Raw genomic sequence first — 20,204 nt, 5'->3', positions numbered from 1 at the left:
CAGTCTAGAATTTTTAGGCTAGGTTAATTTTACCAGTGAGAGATAGATTATATTTAAAAAAAAAATGAAAATCACATAGTCCAAATTATATATATTTATTTGCATTGTGCACAGAGAAATAAGTATTTGATCCCCTACCAACCATTAAGAGTTCAGCCTCCTCCAGACCAGTTACATGCTCCAAATCAACTTGGTGCCTGATTTAAAGACAGCTGTCTTAAATGGTCACCTGTATAAAAGACTCCTGTCCACAGACTCAATTCATCAGTCTGACTCTAACCTCTACAATATGGGCAAGACCAAAGAGCTTTCTAAGGATGTCAGGGACAAGATCATAGACCTGCACAAGGCTGGAATGGGCTACAAAACCATAAGTAAGACGCTGGGTGAGAAGGAGACAACTGTTGGTGCAATAGTAAGAAAATGGAAGACATACAAAATGACTGTCAATCGACATCGATCTGGGGCTCCATGCAAAATCTCACCTCGTGGGGTATCCTTGATCCTGAGGAAGGTGAGAGCTCAGCCGAAAACTACACGGGGGGAACTTGTTAATGATCTCAAGGCAGCTGGGACCACAGTCACCAAGAAAACCATTGGTAACACATTACGCCATAATGAATTAAAATCCTGCAGTGCCCGCATGGTCCCCCTGCTCAAGAAGGCACATGTACAGGTCCGTCTGAAGTTTGCAAATGAACATCTGGATGATTCTGAGAGTGATTGGGAGAAAGTGCTGTGGTCAGATGAGACTAAAATTGAGCTCTTTGGCATTAACTCAACTCGCCGTGTTTGGAGGAAGAGAAATGCTGCCTATGACACAAAGAACACCGTCCCCACTGTCAAGCATGGAGGTGGAAACATTATGTTTTGGGGGTGTTTCTCTGCTAAGGGCACAGGACTACTTCACCGCATCAATGGGAGAATGGATGGAGGCATGTACCGTCAAATCCTGAGTGACAACCTCCTTCCCTCCACCAGGACATTAAAAATGGCTCGTGGCTGGGTCTTCCAGCGCGACAATGACCCGAAACATACAGCCAAGGCAACAAAGGAGTGGCTCAAAAAGAAGCATATTAAGGTCATGGAGTGGCCTAGCCAGTCTCCAGACCTTAATCTCATCGAAATCTTATGGATGGAGCTGAAGATCCGAGTTGCCAAGCGACAGCCTCGAAATCTTAATGATTTACAGATCTGCAAAGAGGAGTGGGCCAAAATTCCATCTAACATGTGTGCAAACCTCATCATCAACTACAAAAAACATCTGACTGCTGTGCTTGCCAACAAGGGTTTTGCCACCAAGTATTAAGTCTTGTTTGCCAAAGGGATCAAATACTTATTTCTCTGTGCACAATGTAAATAAATATATATAATTTTGACAATGTGATTTTCTGTTTTTTTTTAAAAATAATCTATCTCTCACTGGTAAAATTAACCTAGCCTAAAAATTCTAGACTGTTCATGTCTTTGACGGTGGGCAAACTTACAAAATCAGCAAGGGATTAAATACTTATTTCCTTCACTGTATGTACGTACGTACGTACGTACGTACGTACGTACGTACGTACGTATACTGCACAGAATTCTCTGCTCTTAAATTTTCCTTTCACAACAATAACAAAAAAAATAAATATAAAAATGTTTTCAAATGGGAATATTCAGATTCTGCACCTTTTATCTGACGCATGCCTCCAATATTCCAATGCTGAGGCTGGTCTAGAACTTTACATAAAACTTAACCTCAGTATTTAATATTCCCACAACACTTCTTGAATACAGTTATTAAACAAACTAACTTTGGGATAACATCTGGAGAACTACTGATATCTTATTGTACAAACACCAGTTCAATACTTGGGATAAAAACTATTCCCCTGTCACTACACACAACTTCTGCAGTGGGGAAGATACCGGCCGGGCTTCAGGCCAGCCTGAGAACAGGTCTACACATACGAGCACCTTTTCATACACTTCTTCCTCGGGTAGTTGTATGTTCTGCAGTCGCTGGGACGGGTAATCTGGCCGGGCTGCACTTTGCACAGGTACCTTTGCTATTTTACCTATGTCATGCCGTGCGCACATCATGCAGGCTGCTACAAACCTAGTGGTGGCATTATTGAATCCAGGGACAAGCCAATTTACTGATACCTGGCTGCACATACTCTTGTTGTCAGGTCTGTCATCTCTTTGGCTTACCCGATGATCCAATAAAGTTCCTACTACCAATGGGCCCATAATTGTGGGCGATGCCAAAAGTGTACCTAGAGTCAGTATAAATGTTGGCCGTCTTACCTTCTGCCAAGTTACAAGCCTCAGCGAGCACCTCCAGCTCCGCTCCTTGAGATGAACAAGAAGGTGAGAGTGGTTTCTGGATGATTTACCTGGTGCCTCGTATAGGGTCTCATACACATTTTGTAGACCTCCTAGTACCAAATTCATTAATTCAAAACAGAATAAAACACAAAACAAAACTACCTGATCAGTCCCTTCACCTTTCCCTCCTAGTTGGACACTGCGAAAGTAATGTAGCAGAGTTCAAAACTACATATCTCAACATAATAAAGTTGGGCACTCTATCTGGGGGGCACTAGATTAGCCCCCTGTAATACACAACAGCCTGGAACAAAAATGACTTTCTCCTGACAAAAATACATTTTATCTTTAAAATGACTTGCAATCATTTACCTGTAAAACATCTCACATATTCAAAAATAACATTTAGGCAGCACTATATCATGTGTGAAAACAAAAACAAAACAATTGTAATTAGTTATTCAATAAAACAGAAAATAATATATCTGGTAATATTAATTACTGCAAACCAATAAACTATATATAAAAATAGGGAACAGTGGGGGTACATACATTTTCAAGACCCCGTGTCTCACAATATCTGTATTTTAATTCATTTGAATTAACATCAAAACATTTTAAATCTTATCACATCATAACACATAAATATGCAGCGTAACTTTTATCTTTTTGCAGACAAATCCAGCCGGCTGTAATATTTTTCTCGCTTGGTGTAGTTACTGACAACAGCGCATGCGCAAAGATAAGAAACATTCCTTTACACAGAAAAGAAAAACTGATTTTAACCCCATACACAAAACACTAAGAATTTTATTTTTTTTAGACATTACAGCTGTTAAAAATAAGAGCATACAATATAGCTCTGCTTTATTGTGGCCACTATTTTCAAACTTCACACATGTTACATTACACACATCTCACACATCACACATATGTCACATTACACCCGTTCACATTGCACTCCCCCCATTCTGACCCACATTATTCACTGCGATGTACCTGGCTGCTCCGTTTTCTTTACTCTTCCTATCAAAATTTACACCTTTATTCAAATTGTTCTTTCTCACATCAACTTACTTGTAACCACCTGTAATCACTTACTTTGTCCTTTTAACTTATGCCTTGTCCTGGCCATCCACCGTCCCTTTCTCAACTTTCCACAAACCATTCTATTTATGACATGCAATCATCCATCTTACGGCTGCCAGCCTCTTCAACAATTTTTTACAGTGTGCTGTTTTGCCTTCACATACTTTACAATTAACCCCTTCCCGCTCCTTGACGTACTATTACGTCATGGCAGCTGTATCGTTCGCGCTCCATGCCGTAATAGTACGTCTCGGGAGTAACGGCCGTTTCGGCCGTCCTCCCGACACATACAGGAGCTGTGACGCTGCTGTCTTGTTCAGCAGCTGTCACAGCTCCTGCAGCGGGGACCGATCGCTGTGTCCCCGCCGATTAACCCCTTAAAAGCCGCGTTCTATAGAGATCGCGGCTTTTTAGGGGTTAAGCTGCCATCGCCGGCCTGCTACGCGATAGCGGCCGGCGATGGTGACTATGGCAACCGGACACCAAACAATGGCGTCCGGCTATGCCATAGACGGAAGCCTAGTGGGTCCTGACAACGTCAGGACCCACTATGCTTGCTGTCAGTGAGTAGCTGACAGTTCTAATACACTGCACTACGCATGTAGTGCAGTGTATTAGAATAGCGATCAGGGCCTCCTGCCCTCAAGTTCCCTAGTGGGACAAAGTAATAAAGTAAAAAAAAAGTTAAAAAAAGATGTGTAAAAATAAGAAAATAAAAGATTTAAAAGTATTAAAAGTAAAAATCCCCCTTTTTCCCTTATCAGTCATTTATTATTAATAAAAATATATAAACAAACAAATAAACTATACATAATTGGTATCGCCGCATCCGTAACGGCCTGAACTACAAAATTATTTCATTATTTATCCCGCACGGTGAACGCCATAAAATAAAATAATAATAAACCGAACCACAATCACAATTCTTTGGTCACTTCACCTCCCAAAAAATGGAATAAAAAGAGATCAAAAAGTCGCATGTACCGAAAAATGGTACTGATCGAAACTACAGTTCGTTACGCAAAAAATAAGTCCTCGCACGGCTTTATTGATTGAAAAATAAAAACGTTCTGGCTCTTAGAATAAGGTAACACAAAAAGTGAATGATTGTTTACAAAACGTATTTTATTGTGCAAACGCCATAAGACATAAAAAAAAACTATAAACATCTGGTATCGCCGTAATCGTATCGCCCCGCAAAATAAAGTGAATACGTCATTTATAGCGCACGGTGAACGCTGTAAAAAAAAACGAAAAAAAAAACAATTGTAGAATTGCTGTTTGTAAGTCACCACGCCACCTAAAAATAGAATAAAAACTGATCAAAAAGCCGCATGCACCCCAAGAAAACTACAATGGATTCCTCAAGGGGTCTAGTTTCCAAATTGGGGTCACTTTTGGGGGGTTCCCAATGTTTTGGCACCACAAGACCTCTTCAAACCGGACATGGTGCCTAATAAAAAAGAGGCCTCAAAATCCACTGGGTGCTCCTTTGCTTCGGAGGCCGGTGCTTCAGTCCATTACTGCACTAGGGCCACATGTGGGATATTTCTCTAAACTGCAGAATCTGGGCAATACGTATTAAGTTGCGTTTCACTGATAAATCCTTTTGTGTTATAAAAAAAATGGTATAAAGAGGATTTTCTGACAAAAAAAAAATGTAAATTTCACCTCTACTTTGCTCTAAATTTTTGTGAAACACCTAAAGTGTTCATAAACTTTCTACATGCTGTTGTGAATACTTTGAGGGGTCTAGTTTCTAAAATGGGGTATTTGATAGGGGTTTCTAATATATGGGCCCCTCAAAGCAACTTCAGAACTGAACTGTAACCTAAAAAAATAAATAAATGAGGCAATACTTCGCTTCTTACATTATACTGATAATGAGCCGTGCCCACCCCGAGATGACCCCAGTTTTGACCGTTTATATAAACGGAGACCCCTATTAGACCGTTCCAGTGCCCGGTTTTCCCCAGCATTCACCCCCAAAAAGTGTATTTCTATTGATGAGTCCCTGGTACATTTTAAAGGGAGGGTTCAATTCCGCGAGTACCTGCTTGGTAAGAGGGCAAGGTATGGCGTGAAGATGTATAAGCTGTGAGAGTGCATCAGGGTATACCTACAGGTTTAGGATATATGAAGGAAAGGCCACCCCCAAACCAGACTGCATCCTGGACTACAATAGGTACATGGGAGGGATGGACTTGTAAGATCAAGCCCTGAAGCCCTACAGCGCCATGCGGTGTGGTATAAGAAGCTGGCCGGGCACATCATACAGATGGCATTGTACAATGCGTACGTGCTACGTTGATGTGCAGGCCAGACGGGAACTTTCCTGGAATTTCAAGAGGTGATTATCAAGAACCTAATCTTTAGGGAACAAGAAGGGGGGGCACCCAGTACTTCTGGAAGCGAGCCCACACGCATCGTACCAGGGCAACACTTTCCAGGAGAAGTTCCCCAAACTGGCAAGAAGGGAAAAAGTCAAAAGAGGTGCAAAGTCTGCTATAAGAGGGGGATAAGGGATGACACAATATATCAATAGACAAAAAATGGCGACAGCACCCTGCAACACTAATGCCACCTAAACCACTAAATATAAATAAATATGCACTAAAGCTAAATCTACTTACAAATAGGGAGGTTCTTAGTGCACATTTTGATCAAAAAGTGTTAGCCCACCTGCCACGACAAGGCGACCTCTGTAAGGTGGGAACCTACGCTGCACATACACCCAGAACTGGGACTAAGACTACATATATACCTGGGGATGGTAGGATCCAGCATTGAACTGATTAAAATCACCCAGGGCAGAATGGGAGGAGTGCAAGAACAACAAGTGGAGGCAGTCACTAACCCCACATATATGGATCACATAAACACAACAAAAAGTTGAACAGCACATTCCAACTAAATGATACAAAATGTTTGCAGGTGCAAGAACACCTGTGACTGCAGAAATACAGCAGACAAAAAATGGCGACAGCACCCTGCAACACTAATGCCACCTAAACCACTAAATATAAATAAATATGCACTAAAGCTAAATCTACTTACAAATAGGGAGGTTCTTAGTGCACATTTTGATCAAAAAGTGTTAGCCCACCTGCCACGACAAGGCGACCTCTGTAAGGTGGGAACCTACGCTGCACATACACCCAGAACTGGGACTAAGACTACATATATACCTGGGGATGGTAGGATCCAGCATTGAACTGATTAAAATCACCCAGGGCAGAATGGGAGGAGTGCAAGAACAACAAGTGGAGGCAGTCACTAACCCCACATATATGGATCACATAAACACAACAAAAAGTTGAACAGCACATTCCAACTAAATGATACAAAATGTATGCAGGTGCAAGAACACCTGTGACTGCAGAAATACAGCAGACAAAAAATGGCGACAGCACCCTGCAACACTAATGCCACCTAAACCACTAAATATAAATAAATATGCACTAAAGCTAAATCTACTTACAAATAGGGAGGTTCTTAGTGCACATTTTGATCAAAAAGTGTTAGCCCACCTGCCACGACAAGGCGACCTCTGTAAGGTGGGAACCTACGCTGCACATACACCCAGAACTGGGACTAAGACTACATATATACCTGGGGATGGTAGGATCCAGCATTGAACTGATTAAAATCACCCAGGGCAGAATGGTAGGAGTGCAAGAACAACAAGTGGAGGCAGTCACTAACCCCACATATATGGATCACATAAACACAACAAAAAGTTGAACAGCACATTCCAACTAAATGATACAAAATGTATGCAGGTGCAAGAACACCTGTGACTGCAGAAATACAGCAGACAAAAAATGGCGACAGCACCCTGCAACACTAATGCCACCTAAACCACTAAATATAAATAAATATGCACTAAAGCTAAATCTACTTACAAATAGGGAGGTTCTTAGTGCACATTTTGATCAAAAAGTGTTAGCCCACCTGCCACGACAAGGCGACCTCTGTAAGGTGGGAACCTACGCTGCACATACACCCAGAACTGGGACTAAGACTACATATATACCTGGGGATGGTAGGATCCAGCATTGAACTGATTAAAATCACCCAGGGCAGAATGGTAGGAGTGCAAGAACAACAAGTGGAGGCAGTCACTAACCCCACATATATGGATCACATAAACACAACAAAAAGTTGAACAGCACATTCCAACTAAATGATACAAAATGTATGCAGGTGCAAGAACACCTGTGACTGCAGAAATACAGCAGACAAAAAATGGCGACAGCACCCTGCAACACTAATGCCACCTAAACCACTAAATATAAATAAATATGCACTAAAGCTAAATCTACTTACAAATAGGGAGGTTCTTAGTGCACATTTTGATCAAAAAGTGTTAGCCCACCTGCCACGACAAGGCGACCTCTGTAAGGTGGGAACCTACGCTGCACATACACCCAGAACTGGGACTAAGACTACATATATACCTGGGGATGGTAGGATCCAGCATTGAACTGATTAAAATCACCCAGGGCAGAATGGGAGGAGTGCAAGAACAACAAGTGGAGGCAGTCACTAACCCCACATATATGGATCACATAAACACAACAAAAAGTTGAACAGCACATTCCAACTAAATGATACAAAATGTATGCAGGTGCAAGAACACCTGTGACTGCAGAAATACAGCAGACAAAAAATGGCGACAGCACCCTGCAACACTAATGCCACCTAAACCACTAAATATAAATAAATATGCACAATATATCAATGTGACACGTGTGCCGAATAACCAGAGCTCTGTATGAAAGTGTTTTAAAATTGATCATACATCCCTTGGTTTATAATTTACCCCAATTTTACTTACCCTGATGCACTCCACACAGCTTATCCCCCCTCGTCTTTCCCCTCTGGGCCCTGCTGTGTGTCCAGGCAGCTGATAACAGCCACATGTAGGGTATTGCCATACCCGGGAGAACCCACATTACAGTTTATGGGGTGTAGGTCTCCGGTCAAAATGCTCACTACACCTCTAGATGAATGCCTTAAGGGTGTAGTTTTTAAAACGGGGTCACTTCTTGCGGGTTTCAACTGTACTGGTACCTCAGGGGCTTCTGCATACATGACTTCGCACTAGAAAATCCCCAGTAGGCCAAATGGTGGTCCTTTCCCTCTGAGCCCTCCCATGGGCCCAAACGGCAGTTTATCACAACAAATGGGGTATTGCGGCACTCAGAACAAATTGCGCAACAGAATGGGGTATTTTGTTTCTTGTGAAAATAAGAAATTTTCAGCCAAAACTACATATTATTTGAAAAAAATAATTTTGTTTTCATTCCCAGCCCAATTCAAATAAGTTCTGTGAAAAATCTATGGGGTCAAAATGGTCACAACACCCATAAATGAATTCCTTGAGGGGTGTAGTTTCCAAAATGGGGTCACTTCTGGTGGGTTTCCATTGCTTTGATACCTCTGGGGCTCTGCAAATGCGACATGGCACCCGAAAACCAATCCAGCAAAATCTGTACTCCAAAGAACACACAGCGCTCCTTTCCTTCTGAGCCCTCCCATGGGCCCAAACGGCAGTTTATCACCACAAATGGGGTATTGCCGCACTCAGGACAAATTGGGCAACAAAATGGAGTATTTTATTTCTTGTGAAAATAAGAATTTTTGAGCTAAAATGACATATTATTGGAAAAAAAATTTTTTTTTTTAATTCCCAGCCCAATTCAAATAAGTTCTGTGAAGAAACTATGGAGTCTAAATGGTCACATTACCCATAAATGAATTCCTTGAGGGGTGTAGTTTCCAAAATGGGGTCACTTCTGGTGCGTTTCCATTGCTTTGATACCTCTGGGGCTCTGCAAATGCGACATGGCACCCGAAAACCAAACCAGCAAAATCTGTACTCCAAAGAACACACAGCGCTCCTTCCCTTCTGAGGCCTCCCATGGGCCCAAACGGCAGTTTATTGCCACAAATGGGGTATTGATGCACTCAGGAGAAATTGGGCAACAAAATTGAGTATTTTGTTCCCTGTGAAAATAAGAAATTTTGGTAAAAAATTACATCTTATTGGAAAAAATGTCATTTTTTTAATGTCACAGCCCAATTGAAATAGGTGCTGTGAAAAAACTGTGTGGTCAAAATGCTAACAACAACCATAAATGAATTCCTTGAGGGGTGTAGTTTCCAAAATGGGGTCACTATTGGGGGATTCCTACTGTTTTGACACCTCAACACCTCTTCAAACCTGGCATGCTGCCTAAAATATATTCTAATAAAAAAGAGGACTCCAAATGCACTAGGTGCTTCTTTGCTTCTAGGGCTTGTGTTTTAGTCCACGAGCGCAGTAGTGCCACATGTGGGACATTTCTAAAAACTGCAGAATCTGGACAATACATATTTAGTAGTGTTTCTCTGGTAAAACCTTCTCTGTTACAGAAAAAAAAATGAATAAAATTGAAATTCAGCAAGAAAAATGAAATTTGAAAATTTCACCTCCACTTTGCTTTAATTCCTGTGAAATGCCTGAAGGGTTAAAAAACCTTCTAACTGCTGTTTTGAATACTTTGAGGGGTCTAGTTTTTAAAATGGGGTGTTTTATCAGGGTTTCTAATACATAGGCCCCACAAAGCCACTTCATAACTCAAGAGGTACCTTAAAAAAAAGGCTTTTGAAATTTTCTTAAAAATATGAGAAATTGCTGGTTATGTTCTAAGCCTTGTAACGTCCAAGAAAAATAAAAGAATGTTCAAAAAACTATGCCAATCTAAAGTAGACATATGGGAAATGTGAACTAGTAACTATTTTGGGTGGTATAACCGTCTGTTTTACAAGCAGATGCATTTAAATTCAGAAAAATGCAATTTTTTCAAAATTTTCTCTAAATTTTGCAATTTTTCACCAATAAACACTGAATATATCGACCAAATTTTACCACGAACATGAAGCCCAATGTGTCACGAGAAAACAATCTCAGAATCGCTTGGGTAGGTTTAAGCATTCCGACGTTATTACCACATAAAGTGAAATATGTCAGATTTGAAAAATGGGCTCTGAGCCTTAAGGCCAAAACTAGGCTGCGTCCTTAAGGGGTTAAAGCCCCAGCTCCTTTTGCTCATTCTACTATAATGATGGCCGGGACCCGTGCCCCAAGGTTGTCCCGCATTTTTGTCTCACTTCCTCCTGATCCCATGGTCTGAGAGCAGTAGGATGATCTCTGGTAAATCCCCCACCTCCAGGCAAACTGGCCACGTTTGCCGACAGATTGTAGCGTCCATGGCCGCGGGCCGCCGGGTTTACTCACCTCCCGACGCCCGCAGCCATGGATCAGTGAGCGCTGGTCCCCATCTCCTTCCTAGGAGACGCCAGCGCTCACTTCCGCTCCGTTCTGCTGTGTCCCGTAGGAAATTGTCATCATCATCAACTGCCATGATTTCATGGTCTATAAGACGGCCCCAGGCCTTCTGATCCTTGCCTGAGCGTTGTTAGTCTATCCCAGTCTGTCTCGCAAATGGTCCCTTAGTGTTTCCCCGTTCCAGTTGTTACCCGTGCCCTGTTACCCGTTCCTGTATTCCGTATTGTTCTTGTTCCTGTGCCTACCAGTGTTGGAGTCGTGTACACTGCACCTGCTGTCGTTTGCCACGTCCAGTGTCGTTTGCCACGTCGTGTCTTCTGCCACGTCGTGTCTTCTGCCACGTCGTGTCTTCTGCCACGTCCAGTGTCTTCTGCCACGTCCAGTGTCGTTTGCCACATCCAGTGTCGTTTGCCACATCCAGTGTCTTCTGCTACATCCGATACTGCCCGCCACGTCTGGCGCTAGCTGCCGCACCGGCCTCAATCCGTGCTGAAGCCACAGCCACCGTCTGGACTAGTTCAGAGCATTGCTATCTGCTATTGACTTTCGTATAGACTGTGACCTGGTCAGCTGCCTCCCCGCTACGGAGGAGCGGCCTAGTGGGTCCACATACCCTGTGACCGTGACACAGATATCTCAGACCAGTCTATCCCCTATGCTGTCTTACCAATACGATATCAAAAGTTGTTCCTCCAGACATTCTAGCAGTAGGATCCCCTTTTCTCTGATCCCTCACTGTATTGAACATCAAGAACAGACAAAATGCTGCCAATCAACAATTGCAAGAGCAAATTCTTCAACACAATCGACATTCATGAACCTCCATTGAATCAAACAGGAGTTGGTCACATTCATTTCAAACATCTACAAACCCTTCACTGCCGGGGTATAGCTTTTGGTTCATACAGAAGGACCCTTACACACAGTATTACAAGCTGGCAGTGTGTGCTAAAAGTGTATCAATGATTATTCAAAACAACATTCAAAGTTTTCCCTGTTGCACTGGATTCTCCATTATCAGGACTTAGGCCTCATGCACACGAACGTATTTTTTCCCTCCCGTAAATACTGGCATAAATAAGGGTCCTTGGTCACACGTATTCGACCCGTATTGCACCAGTATTTACGGACCCGTGCTCGTAAATACGGGTCCGGTGTCACCCGTATTCCACCCGTAGTTACGGGCACGCTGCAAAATTACACTGCAGTAATCGGCAGCCCTTCTCTCTATCAGTGCAGGATAGAGAGAAGGGACAGCCCTTTCCGCAGAAAAAGTAAAAGAAATTCATACTTACCCGGCCGTTGTCTTGGTGACGCGTCCCTCTCTTGATATCCAGTCCGACCTCCCTGGATGACGCTGTAGTCCATGTGACCGCTGCAGCCTGTGATTGGCCTGTGATTGGCAGTAGCGGTCACATGGGCTGAAACGTCATCCCGGGAGGCCGGACTGGAGGAAGAAGCAGGGAGTTCTGGGTAAGTATGAACGTCTTTTTTTTTTTTACAGGTTGATCTATATTGTGATCGGTAGTCACTGTCCAGGCTGCTGAAACAGTTACTGCCGATCATTTAACTCTTTCAGCACCCTGGACAATGACTATTTACTGACGTCGCCTAGCAACGGGCATTTTTACGTTCGTGTGCATGGGGCCTAAACCATTGAAGCCCTTGTGGTACTACAGGATATTACTCACAAATATCCAACTTTTCTCTCACCTAAAAACAGTCAGTACCTCCCAACTATAATCCCAGACAAACGGGTAACAGAACAACTATTAATCCTCAACAATTTTACACAACTAAATAACAAATGACACACTACAACAGAGCAGCAAGCACAAGTTTTTTTCCTCACTGTCCAGACTACAATCTTTTCATTTTAAAAACTTCACATGTGAGTTACAACTTCTCTCCGCCATGCACTACGTCACTCGAAAAGGGGGGGGGGGGAGTCTTACACTTCTGACAATTTTTCTGGTTAACAATGTATATGCTGGCAAAAATTCTCTCATGTCTTTCATATCAACAGTTTAAGATCACGTACGCACATGCAATGTTTCATCACACTAAAAGTTTCAACATACCTTTTTGGATCCATCTTTCATCCCACTGCTGAATAAAGTGCCACGTCCAGAAGATGACATAATGACAGCTAAATTCCAAGGCTTACGCAAAACATGTGTGAATGGTGTAAGAATAAGCTCCTTACCTACCCCAGGTTTTTTGTAATTCACAGATGCAAAGCGTCACACCTCTCTAGCGACAGCTATCAGACGAGCAATCTCCAGGGTTTTTTCGGCACCATTACTGTCGTGGAAGTCAATGGCTCAAAATATATTAGACTGAAAATATAGTTAGACGAGTCCAACAGACTCTCAGGCCAGGCAGTTTATCCAGCATCCTAATCAGGATATGTCATACCGATATATATCAAGAGAGGAGAAGAAAACACACAGACATTGCTGATATGCTCAAAATACTCCTCTGGAGGTTTATTTTCAAACTCAAATTATAATACTATCATTCAGAAGGGGTGTAGGCTTGAGGTTAACCAATCAGAGACAATGTGACAATAATTCTTATTCAGCCAATTACAGACATACGATAATTCCAGATACATCATTATAATTCTTCACACATCAGGTTTGCAGGTGGCCTTATCTCTCTTGGGCAGAATGTTCCCGTAAGATGGGGGAGGCATTCCCACAAGCATATTTGCCACCCTCCCATCTCACTCCCTGTGCCTTCTCTGCAAGCTTCGTATGGGAGCCAAGGTCAAAGATAAAACATACGAAATCAACATTACTGGCGTTAGAGGAACAATGTCTTTCTTATTCACTACAAAAGAACAAAGATGGGAACTCCAGACAAGATGGCTGCTGCACGAAACTAAATCATTGAAACATTATTATAATCACTTTCACATAATACATATCTTAGTAATTCGGCATCCTGCTTGATAATTCATAATATAATTTCATACAGAGAATATAAGCAAATAAACCATCCTTCACAGTTGTATACAGGGATGATGGAGTTATATCACCCCTGTGTATAACCCCCATCATCCCTGTGTATTACATCACCATCCCTGTTTATAACCCATCATCCGTGTGTATAACTCTAACATCCCTGTGTATTGCAATCAACATCCCTGTATATAACCTCCATCAACCCTGTATATAACCTCCATCATCCCTGTATACAAACCCCAAACCCCATCCCGTGTGTGTGTGTGTGTGTGTGTGTGTGTGTGTGTGTGTGTGTGTGTGTGTGTGTGTGTGTGTGTGTGTGTGTGTGTGTGTGTGTGTGTGTGTGTGTGTGCGCGCGACAGTGCAGGGAGCTGGGTGACTGTAATTAGAGCAGGGAATGACCCAGTGAACATCGAGGGGCATGGCAGTATGCAAATAGCTGAGATTCAGTGGAGGAAGGGGGGGGGGGGTGTAAGCTGTCTCCTCAGATGCAGCAAGGGATCATGGGTAAGGCAGGAAACAGCCAGGATCAGAAGCAAGGGATGTAAACAAACAGAAAAAGCAGCAGTGACTATTGAGATCAAACAGAAACTGGTTAGAAGGTATGTAGGGGGTTTTAGGGAAGGCAAACCAAGGCTGGAGGACACTTTTTAGAAAATATTTTTTTCCTGGCCAACCCCTTTAATCAGTAAGTCCCATGTACCCCAAAATGGTACCAATAAAAAACGACATCTCGTCCCACAAAAAAAACCCTCATATGGCAACATCTACGGAAAAATACAAAAGTTGCGGCTCTTGGAATGCGATGATGCAAAAACAAATAATTTTAGTTTAAAAGTGTTTTTACTGTGCAAAAGTAGTAAAACATAAAAAAACCTATACATATGTGGTATCGTACTGACCCATAGAATAAAGGTAAGATGTTATTTACGCCACACATTGAATGGCGTAAATTTAAAACGCATAGAACAATGGTGGAATTGCTGTTTTTGTTCTATTCCTCTTCCCCAAAAAAAGTTAATAAAATACCTATACCAGACAATTGCTTTAAAACTCCTTTCTAAGGCCTCATTCACACGAGCGTATCAGATTCACATGCGTAAAAAACGCACGTGAATCTGGTCCGTGTGTGTTGCATGTTGCATTAGTGTGCTTTGCGAGTGGCATGCGTCATTCACACACTCGCAAAGCGCCTTTTTTAAATTTTCTTATTTTCAATTGAATTGATGCGTTAATCACGCACCACACACGGATGTGCGTCTGCAAATGGTGCGTGGTTTTCACGCACCCATTGACTTCCATGGCGCGTAGGTGCGTGATAACACACCAATATAGGACATGCAGTGAGTTTCACGGAACGCACTCACGCTGCGTGAAAAATCACGCATGTGTGAATGGCCCCATTGAAAACAATGGATCCGTGGGCTGTGCGCGGTTTCAACGCACAGCACACGGACGTGATTCACGCTTGTGTGAATGGGGCCTAAAGCAGAGGTATGCATCAGTGTAAGGCCTCATTTACACGAGCGTAATATACGCGCGTGCGACGCGCGTGCTTTTCACGCGTGTCGTACGCACCTATATTACTCTATGGGGCAGTTTAGACGATGCGTGAATTTTGCGCAGCGTGAGTGCGTTGCGTAAAACTCACGACATGTTCTATAATCGTGCGTTTTTCGCGCATCCACGCACCCATTGAAGTCAATGGGTGCGTGAAAACCACGCATGCCGCACGGAAGCACTTCCGTGCGAACTGCGTGATTCGCGCAAGAGCTGTCAAAAGGATGAATGTAAACAGAAAAGCACCACGTGCTTTTCTGTTTACAAACATCCAAACGGAGTGTCAAATTAGAGATGAGCGCACCGAACTTCACCGGGTTCGGCCGAACTCGTTTTGACCGAACCCGGCAAAAAATGTTCGGGTACGCGACGTCAGGAGACAGTCACTGCCCACGGTGCTGAAAGACTTAAACTGTTTCAGCACCATGGACAGTGACTTTCGATCACAATATACATATACGTGTAAAAAAAAACAGAAGTTCGGACTTACCGATAAGTCCCGGCTCCTTCCTCCAGTCCGACCTCCCGGGATGACAGTTCAGTCCAAGTGACAGCTCCAGCCAATCACAGGCCAAGCACAGGCTGCAGCCAATCACAGGCTGCAGCGGTCTCATGGACTGCCGCGTCATCCTGGGAGGTGGGGCCGGACGACAAGAGAGGGACGCGTCACCAAGGCAACGGCCGGGAGACCGGACTGGAGGAAGCAGGCAGTTCATGGTAAGTTTGAACGTCTTTCTTTATTCACAGGTTGGTGTATATTGTGATCGGCATTCACTGTCGAGGGTGCTGAAAGAGTTACTGCTGATCAGTTAGCTCTTTCAGCACCTTGGACAGTGACGGGCGTCGACTAGCCTCATCTCTATGATGGCGGCTGCGCGAAAATCACGCAGCCGCGCATTATACACGGATGACACACGGAGCTGTCAAGTGCCTTTTGCGCACGCAAAACGCAGCGTTTTTTGCGCGCGCAAAACGCACACGCTCGTGTAAATCAGGCCTAAGTCAGGATCCAAAGAGCATAGTACCCACATAGTGCCCAAATGTCTATGATCTGTATGGACAAATTTAGGTTTTGATAGCAGTAAGGCTGGATTCACACAAGCATGTTCGGTCCGTAAAGGACGAAACGTATTTCAGCCGCAAGTCCCGGACGGAACACACTGCAAGGAGCCGGGCTCCTAGCATTATAGTTATGTAGAATGCTAGGAGTCCCTGCCTCGCTGCGGGACAATAGTCCCGTACTGTAATCATGTTTTCAGTACGGGACAGTAGTTCCACGGAGAGGCAGGGACTCCTAGCGTCATACATAACTATGATGCTAGGAGCCCGGCTCCCTGCAGTGTGTTCGGTCCGGGACTTGCGGCCGAAATACGTTCCGTCTTTTATGGACGTAATGTGCTCGGGTGAATCCAGCCTAACAGAGACATGTCATTGACTACAACCCCTTTAAATCCACTGCCAATGGTTCTTTCTGTAGAGTAGATATTGCTGTTTTAGATAAGAAAGCGACACTCTACGTACAAAGCTTGATAATAATATGAGCATATTTTTATATTATGGTAAGAGTTGGGTACAAGTGCGTGTTTTTTCACAATTGAAAATGAGTGCTTTCTGGAAATTGAGGAGAACATTGATATGGCCTGTATGGCTTGTCTGATTAACAGATGACGCTGTAATAAGAAACCCCTTTAACTAACATTTCAGTGATTGCATTTTTGTATTGATGATAGTGTATTACTACTGTTTGTATTATTTACTTACATAACTTACAGACTGCAAGAGCTTGAGGAGGAGATAACCTTAGCTAAATGGGAACGCGACCTGGCCTTCAAAGAGAAGAACATTCTGCATAATGAAAATGAAGCTCTGCAGAACTTGAACACTGAACTTCAAGCCCTGGTCACGAGATTGGAGGAAACCACCCTGCATTCGGACCTACTGGACCTAAGGACTTTCCATTACAATTTGCAGGACCTTGGGTTCAGTGTGGATTACCTGCAAGGAAGATCTAGACGGCTTTATCCAGAGAGACACTTAGGTCTTGTGTACCGGTGAATCACTATCGTATTGCAGCATTCTCAGGATATCAGTGATGGTTCTTTATGAATGAGACTGTATTTTATGGCTAAGTTCATACAGTATTCAATACCAATTTTATATAAATAGAGGATTTACAATTGTCATGAAATTCATGTTTGAAAAATGTTCTATGCTAAAATGCAATAACGATTTTTGTTTTTGTCATGAGTCGTGAAAAAAAATGTAAAGTATTATCCGCGCTTATGAAAAAAAACAGAAAAGTACGTATGTGTCTGAATACTCACCAAGCGATGCTACCATCGGAAGTACAGCAGTCATTTTTTATTGTGTTACCCAGCTCCGTACAGCATCTCTGCTTTGATGCTGTCAGTGATTTCTGTGGGCGGGATTACAATGTAACGGACTACAGTTCCCATGATTCCTTTTCCCTCTCATAGACAATGGGGAAGATTTACTAATGTTGTCTAAAGCCGGATTCACATGAGCATGTTCGGTCCGTGATATACGGACCGTACGCCGGCAGTATTTCCCAGACCGAACACACTGGATGGAGCCAGCTTCTTATCGTCATCGTTATCTATGACGCTAGGTGTCACTGCCTCGCTGCGGGAGAACTGTCCCGTACTCTGTGATCGCAATGAGGTCACTTTACGCCTTGATCTCCATGCAGGTTCAAATCAGGTGGGGGGGTGCGAGCTCGGAGAAGCAACAGATACACTGAGACGTTTCTCAAGGTAAAAATCCTTCTGACTTTATTTGCAGAGACACAGAGTTTATATAGTAAAAATATCATATAATTACGTGCAGACACGTATGAATCATTTAGACGTATACATTCTTGTGGTTTCTTTCCTCATTATTCTTATCTCTACATACTTTGTTCTTATTCCTTACATCTAGTTTTTAATCCGGTGTTCTACCCATATCTATCTTGGCTGTACGCCCAGAAACAAACCATCCTGCAAACAAACCCCCTAGTTCCTGGTAGTACCCTCATAACATAATGAATTCGCAATTTCCAGTTTCTGCAGAACATCTGCAGATTATTACATTCCATAACCTTTCAATAATACCCAAAATATAGACTCGTTTATCCTACTACCTTGAAGTAGTACATACGTTACACTTATATCATTGATTATAGGTTGTTCTATACCATCACAACTGTAATCATGTTTTCAGTATGGGACAGTTTTCCGCAGGGACTCCTAGCGTCCTAGATAACTATGACGATAAGGGTATGTTCACACGGCCTATTTACGGACGTAAATCGGGCGTTTTTGCCCCGAATTACGCCCGAAAATAGCGCCTCAATAGCGCTGACAAACATCTGCCCATTGAAAGCAATGGGCAGACGTTTGTCTGTTCACACGAGGCGTATATTTACGCGCCGCTGTCAAATGACGGCGCGTAAATAGACGCCCGCGTAGAAGAAGTGACCTGTCACTTCTTTGGCCGTAATTGGAGCCGCTATTCATTGACTCCAATGAATAGCAGCGCTAATTACGGCCGTAATTGACGCGGCGTTCAAGCGCCTGCACATGCCGGTACGGCTGAAATTACGGGGATGTTTTCAGGCTGAAACATCCCCGTAATTTCAGCCGTTACGGACCCCCGCCGTGTGAACATACCCTAAGAGGCTGGCTCCCTCCAGTGTGTTTGGTCCGGGAAATACTGCCGACATACGGTCCGTATATCACGGACCGAACATGCTCGTGTGAATCCGGCCTCAGTTCTAGACAGTGTAAAGTTAGACCAGGCAGTCAAAACATGCGCCAAATTTATGAAAGTGGTGAATTCTTGTATGATAAATTTGCCGTGACATGTTAGATACATTTCTCTTCCATATATCACCACTGGGTGGCTTAGTTTATGACAGTTTTTAGTGCAAAATTTTTAGGTGCAATTTTGGTGCGCAGCCAAATTAAAATTCTATAATATCAGAGATAGTAGCCATTTTCAAGATCTCTGCTAGCTGTCAGTGAAAGGAAACATTATTGTTGTTTACATTCAGGGGCTGAAAACCTGTGCAGACCTAAGACTTCTATTAATATTTTGCCCCCCTAGACATTTATTATTAATACAACAGTTAGAGTCTGAATTATTTGCATAACGCCCAAGTGTGTCTGCTTTTGGCCCCTAATCCACAAATGTCTTTCGTATGGCAGGGATCTATTAGTAAGTAGCTCACTGACTATATATGTTATATAGCATGGAGTCTAACATACGTATATATTTATGAAATTTACCGAGCCTGAGGAAGGTCAAGGTTTGACCGAAATGTCGCATAGTACTTCTATTCTACTTATTGGGTTGCGCCACTACGTATGCACCCACGTGAAAACCCAGTGCCTTCTAAACCCTGTTCTATGTATATCCATCTATGTTTTGTGTAAATGTAAAACAAATGAGCCTTAATTAAAGGGTCAAGTAAAATTTTGACTTAATGTCCCATGATGTGATGTAATTATGGACAAGACATCATCTCATCTGAATCTAAACCAAACAGGCTGGCGATGGAGAACCGGATTAGAATTTAAATGGTAATAAATGATATTACAAAATTATTATTTTTTTGTAGTGAAGCTTATACCTGAATTGTTGAGCGTTGTAGTCCTATGTATGATACTCAGTAATGCAGTGCAGAAACAAAAAACATTTCCTTGTGTATAATGTTATGCTTATGTAATAATTATAGTATGAATGCTGGAAATTCCTTTACTTCCTAATCCAATTAATATTTGTTCGCTTTGCGTTCTGTCTAACTTCTAATAAAGTTGTATTAAAAAATAAAATTACTTTCTCATGTGCATTCCTGGTCAGATGACCATAACCACGCCTCTTCATCTATTTTCTTTCTGCATGTACAACCCATTGAACGATTACATTTCAATCAC

At 42.7% G+C, this 20,204-nt stretch overlaps 1 protein-coding gene across 1 annotated transcript in view; it reads left to right on the top strand.

The window, feature by feature from the left end:
- The window catches only part of LOC142745986 (uncharacterized), a 40,945-nt gene extending 22,894 nt beyond the window's left edge, over positions 1-18,051 (top strand). The window contains exon 5 of the mRNA XM_075854895.1: positions 17,040-18,051. Coding sequence (XP_075711010.1) covers positions 17,040-17,322 — 283 coding nt within the window. The 3' untranslated portion in view covers positions 17,323-18,051. The remainder of the gene's footprint in view (positions 1-17,039) is intronic.
- Positions 18,052-20,204: the final 2,153 nt, after the last annotated feature.

Source organism: Rhinoderma darwinii, chromosome 1 (assembly GCF_050947455.1).
Source record: "Rhinoderma darwinii isolate aRhiDar2 chromosome 1, aRhiDar2.hap1, whole genome shotgun sequence".
Taxonomy (NCBI): domain Eukaryota; kingdom Metazoa; phylum Chordata; class Amphibia; order Anura; family Rhinodermatidae; genus Rhinoderma; species Rhinoderma darwinii.
The sequence above is the reverse complement of the archived record's forward strand: the minus strand, read 5'-3'. Positions and strand labels throughout refer to the sequence as shown.